Raw genomic sequence first — 9,401 nt, forward strand, 5'->3', positions numbered from 1 at the left:
TCTCCACTAGCCTCCCCAGGGCACCCCTCAGGACACCTTTTTAGGCTCGGTTTTAGGCTCGGACGGCACTTTTCGCCGAAAAACGGCCCAGCCACGCCCCCAACGCCCCCAGGACGTCAAAATAGCACCGGCAAACTCAGGCGAAACCCGGCGCGCTGGGGTCTTTTGGGGGTGCCGGCGGACGTTTCGGCGAATCGTGTCTCACCACATGTCCTTTTTCTTGGCCCACTTAATCATTCTCCTCACAAACTTTTGCTTGGGGTGGGGTGTGACTGGGAAGGTGCCCTCTTTATTTCGTCAGATTTCGCCAGATGACCCCCAAGACACCCAACTTTTTTGGTTCGGTGATATTCTTGGGGGTGCCAACGGCTGGAGATGCTCTAAATCCTGACAGGGGCAGGGCCGATAGATATGCATATGCATGCAGTCCATATCAGCAGTATGCAGCTAACACAAAAGCCGAAGCAATATCCATCCACAGCGCTAGCTAGGTACCAAGGCATCCACATCGATCTACTGTGCTCAACAAAATAAGGACCATCAATCCAATTGATTAAGTTTGTGAGCTAGCTTAGTGTGGTCCGGTGCCTGCCATCTGGATCCTAGCCTGCCTTTTGTTGGCTGTATACACACATTTGTGTATGAATAATGAGGTTTTGCAGCAACGGAAGGTACAGGAAGACAATTGCAGTGAATGTACCGCGTCGTCATTCATTGGCCATATATAGTTGGTCGACATATCTAGTTTTGCCATTCTTGTGTTTAGCGTTTGTAACTTTGTTGATGTTCTATCTTTTTTCACTTATATTACTGCCTATTTCTTCCATCTATCTACAACAATGACGTCTAAAAGTCAACACAAAATTATCTTTCTGTTATTAGGGCATCTCCAAGGCGCACCCGCAAACCTCCCACAAACGTCCGGACCGCGCTATCTGGACCGCAGAAGCCATCCAGTGCGGTCCTGTATCGGTCTGCCGGGCGGTCCGGACGTCATTTCTCCCGCATATCGGAGACAAACGTGGATGAGCTTTGCGGGAGTCAGCACCGCTCCCAAACCCTCTTCTGACCGCCCTGGCCCACCAAAAACTCCACCTCCCTCCTGCATGTTTTTGGCCAGCGCCGCTCCAGAGTGTCACTGCCCGCATTCATGTGCGGCCATAGCAGGCGCGACTGCTCACTGGCGTCAGCTGAGAGAGCACGCGCTCAAACGACACGATGGCCGCCCGTTCGTCTCTCTGCCTCCCACATTTATGGCACACGATTGCTGAGGCGTATCCTTCGACGCCACCCGTTCATCCCTCTGCCGCCCACCACTGCTATATAAACCGATGATACGTCTCGAAGGTATCTATAATTTGTTATTGTTCCATGCTATTATAGTACCAATTTTGAATGTTTTATATGACTTTTTGTGATATTTTATATTATTTTTTAGGACTAGCCTATTAACCCAGTGCCATGTGTCAGTTGATGGTTTCTGCTTGTTTTGGATTTTCCTGGAAATCAGTACCAAACATAGTCCAAAATCTATGAAACTTTTTGACAAATTTTTTTCTAGACAAAAGAGACCCTAGAAGCTATGGGAGGAGATTAGACGAGAAGCGAGGAGATGGCAATGCAACAGGGCGTGCCCAGGAGTAGGCGCGCCCTGATGCCTTGTGGGTCCCACGTGGCTCTGTCTGACCGAATTCCAACTCTATAAATCGGGAAACCAACATAGAGCCACCCCAAACACATTTTCGCTGCCGCAAGTTTCTTTTCTTATGCGGTCCCATCTGGAGGCCTTTTCCTGTACTCTGTCGGAGGTGACTGGAGGGCTTCTTCATCATCCTTGCTGCCTTTCGATGATGCATGAGTAGTTCACCACAGACCTATCCGTTTGGTTTGGCCATCTAGATTGATTTGTCTTGCAATGAGAGAGGTGCTTTGTGATGGGTTCAATCTTGCGGTGTTCTATATCCCAGTGATAGAAGGGACAAGACAAGTATTTGTATTATTTTCAATAAGGATAAAATGATGGGGTTTATTCATATTAATTGGGTTTACTTTGTCTACATCATGTCATCTTGCTTAAAACGTTGTTCTGTTTGTCATGAACTTACTATCCTAGGTGCATGTTGGATAGCCACATCAACATTAGTCATGTTTACTTTGTAAACGATGGGGTTTACTCTATTTGTTATTCAAATGTTCCTCGTGAACTTCAGTCATGCGCTGTTGTTAGGAAATTTCTAGTAAAAAATACCATGCAAGCACACATGAAGTTACAAGCCAAAAAAAAAACTTCCTATGCTATTAAAGCGTCCAGGGAGAATTCCCCTTTTCTACCATGAAGGGAAAAAAACTTTGCTTGGTTTGAAAATCTTGAGACATGCGGTCTCATAGGGTTTCAGATCTAAACAATGCATGTGGCAGCCGCCTTTGGGACAGCTCTCCACACGCACGCTGAATTAGTACAGTCAAGTCTGAAAATGCCACTTAAGACCTTTTAATCTCCTTCACAATCAGTTTCCCACTTGTTACTCACAAAGTCACAAACAGAGGAGGGCATGCATGATACTAGTACACACATGTACACACAGCACAGTTTAATCATCTTCTGATCATTACCTCAGATAGGTGCTGGACAGGAGTAGGCAAGTATACTACTGGTGCACGGGAAGTATACTACTGGAGACCACCGCCTGGCGTTGCCGAATACTCGTTCCGTCCGGAAATACTTGTCATCAAAATGGATAAAAAGGGGTGTATCTAGAACTAAAATACATCTAGATACATCCCATTTTATTCATCTTGATGACAAGTATTTCCGGACGAAGGGAGTACTACCCATCACCACATCGCTTTCATGTTCCCCAGACTAAACCACGCAGGGAACCCTACTACTACGGAGAGCATTGCCCAATTATTTGACAGTTTTTTTTTGGCCACTGGTAAAGAAAGATATTTCCTTCCATTTCGGTGAACAGCATTTGCCCAAACTTCCATTAGGCTGGCAGAAATGTTAGTGCCACTTTGAGGCTGGCAATTATTATTCACATAATACCCAAGCATAATAAGTGTATGATTTTTTTGGTTGTTCAGTTAAAAAGTAGAAATTTCTTAATGGAACATAGGAAAGCACATTATTCATGTATCATATACCCCAACAATTTCTTTACCTTTCGTCGTTAGGACAATTGTCGGCCATATAACGGCATCTCCAAGGCGTACCAGGTACGCGTTGTCCGAACCGCGGAAGCCATCCAACGCCGACATGTATCGGTCCGCGGGCCGGTTCGGACGCAATTTATCCCGCAAACCGGACACAAAGTGTGGGGAAGAGGGGGGGGGGGTCCAGACTTCTCCCAAGTCTGCTTCTGACCGCCCTGGCCCACCAAAAATATGTCACTGCCTGTCCCGCGCTTTCCTACCGATGCACGCGCCGCTTGCCGCGTCGCATTCATGCCGACCCAGAGCATGAGGAGGACGACATTAATGCCGCAATATGATAGTAGGGAGGGAGGGGGACGCTGACCGACGTGATCTCTTGGCAGCCACCGCTTCATTGAAGATGCAGGTTCCCGAGGAACCAACTCCGGCCGCTACGCCACATTGAAGCGGCTGGCCGGCCCATCGCATGGCCTGGCCGCGGCTATTTAAGTCGCGCTCCGGCGCCGTCCACATCACGTCCTCCTCATCCTCCTCGCCGCACCCCCTCCACATCTCCGGCGATGGGCAAGTCCTCGGCGCCGGTGCCGGCAGGCTGTTCTAGGGCGGTATCTAGCGGCTCATGGAGACGCCGTCGTCCTCGTCGGCAGGCGGCCACTCGATGCGGATATCGTCATCTCCTTCAGCTATGGGGAGGACCAGCCGCCGCCACAGTCTGCGCCAACGGTGCCGGGCCAGGTCTACGTCGGCACCGACACGAAGCTCAAGGAGAAGAAGGAGCTGATGCTCCGTCTCTCCGTCGGCCACACTAATGGCCCGGCTTTGCCACCGGGGGAGCTCCTTCCCGTGAAGCCGAAGCCAGCATCCCCTCGATGCTCTTTGTCGCCGCAGCAGCGGCGTCCAAATCAGTTGCCGTGTCACTAAAGAGCGGCTCTCGCCGTCGACCCAGCGCATCGTGAAGGTGGAGCGCCGCTCGCCGCCGCCTCGCCGCGTCGTCAAGGAGTGGCGCTCGCCGCCGCCGCCCCTGTCCAAGGCGTGTGGGCACATTCTGCACTACCTCCGCGGCAACTCCTCTTCGCCGTCATCCCGGAGCACCATGACGGTGCAGGAGTACGCCGACCAGGAGCAGCGTCGGCGGGACAGGCGCAACGCCGCGCGGCGATCCTAGTTCGCGGACTCCGATGTCCCGCCGCCACACATCGCGGCGGACCCAGACCTGGCGTAAGCCTGGGCCTTGGACCGCTCTGTGACAACGTCGGAGATGGCCAAGTGCCATCTCCGCCCAGGGAGATGGCCAGGTGCGGCGAGGAATGGTACCTTGTCGAGGTCGCCGCCGCTGCCAATGACGACCCCTCCAACGACTGCCGCCCTCTCCCCCACCCACATCCTCGGTGGCCGCGGCTGTACTCTGCACGATACAGGAGGAGGCAGACGGGATCATCCGCGAGCATCAGGCGGCCGCCTGGAAGCCCTGCCACGGCGCCACAACCTTCCACGGCCCCAAGACCGATTACAACGGCGGGTCGGGTGAAGATGACGAAGCAGGAGGAGCCGGCCAGCCCGGTATTGGCTACGAGGTCACCGTGTAGTATAGAATAGTTTAGGGTTTTAGTTTTAGGTTTTTTTCCTCCACCGGACGAAATATTGTCCAGTTTTATACAAATTATCCTATTTTTAATGAAATTCGCCTGTTTATATCAAAATTCATCATGTTTGCACGAATTTCGTCCGGTTGATTTGAGTTGTTGTGAAAATGTATGCGGCTAGCGTTGAATGGCTGCGTCCATGCATTGAATTCAGAGGATAACATCCACCCCGAGGCGGACCTAGGCTCGGCCATGGTTGACACGTCTGTGCTAACATCTTTGGGGATATTGATGCAAGCAGGAAACTCAACATCTTGTCGTTCTGGACCCGGGCTCGGCCATGGTTGACACGTCACCTTACTGGTTTCGCCTTTGTCATTGTTTCTGAAAAGCTCCTTGGGTGGAGCGTCGCTAGTTCCATCGGCATACACGAGAATCCGTTGACCACACATGCATGCGAGGTCGCGAGTCTTCCATAGGAGAAAGTTCTTCAGGACGAGCTTCACATTCGATAGATGATGGGACCACCCAAGCATGCTAAAAGGAGGAGCTAGAGGTGGTGTTTTTCTATATTGTAGAGGCAGATCTAATATTAAACCCATTAAGCGTCGTGAGAAGGGCGGTCAACCAGCTATGCCACGTGGCACAAGCTGTTTGGCCGCAGTCAAAAAGTTTTTGTGATATTACTTTTACATGGATGTGAGAAAAAATTTAAATGTTTTTTCCTTTTTAGATGGAGGTGATGACCAAACATATATTTTTAAATGGAGGGCTATGCAAAGTGGCGCTCGCTGGTAGGCTGCGTTGATGATTTTCTTTTCTTTTCCACTTTTTTTCTGGATGGAGTCGAGGATTTAAAAAAAAAATTCTAGATGGAGGCGAGGACTCCGTCTATTTTTCTAATGAAAACATGCGCATAACTTTCTCTCAAGCGGCGTCACAGGGTGGCCGCCCAAGCACTAGTGATACCATACAAAGTAGAGGCAACAGATTTATTTGGGATGACCATGCCAGGGCTGAATCACTATATATCACCAAAGACTTGACATACAAGTTGTAGTTAGGTAGGATTAGCTGAAAGCTACTTGTATGCTTTATTGTGACCATCCACCGTCCCGTAGAACCCACTATCAATACTTGTATGCACGACTTTTTGTACCAATTTTTCCTGGCACATTACTAAATCTATAGGCGCTAGTACACTTTTTAATACATAGGCAAAATTGTTGTTTTGATGGATAATGCTCTTATAAAGTTCATTCATATCTGAAGTCATTACTTTATCTCCAGACCTAGAAGCAGTAGGTTTCAAACAAGCACATTTGGCTTATACAACACTGAATCTTGGAGGAGATAACATACAATACATTTAAACATTAATCTCTTAACACGTATAACAAGCTAATCGAACTTGTTTCTATAAATTATGGTCGCTGATTATATGAAGATTGATTATCATATTTTTCATTCATGGAGAAGACACTTGCTAGCTAATTAAGGTGTTTCCATGTTCGTAGCGAATTAATAGATTGAGGTCACGTACCATCTGTGGGGTATTTATTTTATACAGTCCAGTGGTATATTATTGTGTGTGTACAAATCGAGTTACTATCAAACCAGTGCACCTAGTCGTTTAGAAATTCTTGAATCATCTATGCCAATTCTGGTGCTGAAGGCCTGCACAATACCGAGAGGAATTTATGAAATTAATTAACTTAATTAGATGCAAAATAGATAAGTTTTAATTTGATATTTAATTGGAAACTAATTCTCCATCACGAAGACAAAAGTAGCAAGTTAAATTACATAAATTCTAGCGAGTAGAGAGGAGCGATAAAGAAAGAAACCTACTAAGATTTTATGGCACAAGTCTACAGCTGAGGTTGTTTTCAAACAGTTCGCCTAGCTTTCCCTTTTTTGGGTTTTGCTATGTTTCTAACCTAAGGAAATGATCAGAAAGGAATCAGTGGTTCCATATTCTCACATACGTGTACATTCACCACCTTAGTTTTTAAATATAATCGCCTTTTTGCGCCTTTTACTTCTATAATGTCAATAATTCAGATTAATGTTACACTAGAAACAAACAGTATCCCTCCAATAAGTATGAACACTAACTTTTATAGGGCTAAACGTTGAAAACGGAAAAAAAAATCTTCTGTCACAAAAAATTCAGAAACTAATGTTTTTAAGTATGAATCTAATGATACAATTTTTGTGCCATCTAAACTATATTCTATGGGTCTAAATAATTATTGGTCAAATTTTGATTCCTAGGACTCATGCGCGCCTTACATTTTGCAAAGTTGATGTATTTACTAGTCGCAAATGCAAAATGCTACACTACATATGTACGTACCCGGGAGAGTATGGTGTAAAATATTTTGTGGCCAACAACAGAGTGATTCGCGTTGATAATGTTGGCCCCTTCTTCCTCCAGGATGGTGAGCACCTCATGGAGCTTGATCGGCTTCTCTGTGTTGCATATCATCCTCACCTCCATGCTTGAATCATTAGGTTGCCGTACCTCCAATACCGGTGCCGATGCCTTCAAATACATTTCCCTTTCCGGTGACCCAGCACCGCTACTCGTGGTAGAGGGGATCGAGATGCCACTAACTCCTTGTAAGGTAGCCATTGCTAGCGCAGTGGTCTTCTTACGTTGAAGCTCATCAACCCTCTCCTTGAGCATCTTGATGTATGATGCTGCCACATCTAGGCTGCCTAGCTGGGTCATTGTATCCTACATACATATTTAAGATACAACAATGTGAAACGATTATGGCAGCAATTTTTTAATTTGATAACATGATTTCCTTAGCCCAGATAGCCCTTCCTTTCCATGATAATGGAAGAGTTGTCTTTTTTCTGGTGTATATATGGTACTGCAAATGATTACACATAACAAGCATTTTATTTATATTACGGAATTCATCCCATGTAAACTAGTTGTTGGTTTGCTTTAATCCACAATTTGCTTATACTTTGCAGTTATTTTCCACCGTGCGTCAATATGTCATGAGCTTGAAAAGTAGTTCACCTCCATGAATGGTTTAAATAGAAGTTTCCGCCACATAGTTAGCCGAGAATGTTTTGCACGAACATTCACATAAGCAATCCCGTCTCATGAATACGCATAATAAAACAATATTATATGCATTCTCTTATTTGTGAATATGTAAATTTAGAGCAGGAGGAGTTTTGCAAGAATGCAAGATGAACATAATAATTCTTGCAAGTTGCAAACTCAAAGACTTTGTATTTCCAAAGTGACTCTAGCTTAGATATTTCCTGAGAACATTGGGCTATATTTTCATAATATGGCTGAAAAATGAAATGGGTTGTGGAAACCAACAATGGCTGTACCAAGATCCAATTCTTGTGGTTTCAAGCTTCACAAATGGAAATTTTGTAGAAAAATTTAATTGGAATAAAAACTATCATAACTTAGTTGGAACATGTTTACTTTAGCAGCGCTTATCTGGAACATATTCTTGTGATGATGCATATTTTATTTTACGGTGGTCTTCCACTTGCAAAATTCATGCCTCGTCACATGACTATACAGCTATAGCGTGGCTACGCCAACACACTCCAAGAAAACTTAATGTCCATAGAACTCAATTTCTCTGGCCAGTTTAATACAACATTTCAAGTGATGAGAAGGGCTATACTAAGGGCCATTACATTTATTTATTTTCACTTATGAGGGTAACTGGATCTATATGCTCTATATAGTAGCTAAGGTGAAAATCAATGCCGAACAAATTAACATTTACCACCTAAATATTCAGAATATATATAGAAACTCATTCTTTCTGTGGATTGGGATGAGATCAAAATATAAACAAGGAAAATTGGAGAGGAAAAATAACATGAGAAGATAAGTGTGTTCTTAATTAGTTCCTACATCGTGGGGGTTGTGTTCTTTGGGGATGAGGGACGCGAGCTTATCGCAAAGCCCCTTCATGCGCTGCCTCCTCTCCTTCTCCGAGTCCTTCTTCTCCATCAGTACCGCCGCTGCCGCCGTCGCCCCTGCTGCGCCGCCGCTCGCCCTGGTCCTCTTCCCGCCCCTCGACGGCTTCGCCTTCACCACCATCTAGCTCACGAGGTAGGCAGAGATCGATCGGCATGCCAATTTCAATGGGTGTGGTTCAAAATGCAACCAAAGAAGAAGAAGAAGAAGAAGAAGAAGAAGAAGAAGAAGAAGAAGAAGAAGAAGATACCGAGTTGCAGGCAGCAGCTAGCTTCATGGCGTCAGCTAGGCAGGATACGATGGAGGTATAAGAACAAGTGCGTGCGTGGCGTGGCTACAAATAGGATACGATGGGAGTATGGGAAATATGCTATAGTATATAGGAAGCTGGCTAGGTGTGATGCAGTAACAAAATACGTGTATTTACATTTTGTCCAAAGGAAATGTAGTACGTACAGATGCTATTGGTTGGAGAGGGTGTGTGGCTGCAGATCGACGTGTGATGTGGTACGTACAGATGCTATTGGTTGGAGAAATATCAACGACACTGCATTCAATGCGGTGACAGCAGCGTGTATATGGTTCTATTGGTTAAAACGAGAGGGAGTGGGCTGTACAGGAACGTCATGCATGATTGAGAACAAGTGGGAGAGTTCCAAAATAAGTGTTTCAACTTTGTGCTGACG

General features: G+C 45.9%; 1 protein-coding gene across 1 annotated transcript; it reads right to left on the reverse strand.

Moving 5' to 3' along the window:
* Positions 1-6,247: 6,247 nt before the first annotated feature.
* LOC123064206 (transcription factor bHLH168) lies at positions 6,248-9,181 on the reverse strand. The gene is made up of 4 exons (XM_044487733.1): positions 8,966-9,181; positions 8,650-8,838; positions 7,099-7,482; positions 6,248-6,416 (listed from the first exon to the last, which is right to left on the reverse strand). The coding sequence occupies exons 1-4, from the start codon at positions 8,990-8,992 to the stop codon at positions 6,351-6,353; spliced, it is 666 nt and encodes a 221-aa protein (XP_044343668.1). The 5' UTR covers positions 8,993-9,181; the 3' UTR covers positions 6,248-6,350.
* Positions 9,182-9,401: the final 220 nt, after the last annotated feature.

This window comes from Triticum aestivum, chromosome 3B, assembly GCF_018294505.1.
Source record: "Triticum aestivum cultivar Chinese Spring chromosome 3B, IWGSC CS RefSeq v2.1, whole genome shotgun sequence".
NCBI lineage: Eukaryota > Viridiplantae > Streptophyta > Magnoliopsida > Poales > Poaceae > Triticum > Triticum aestivum.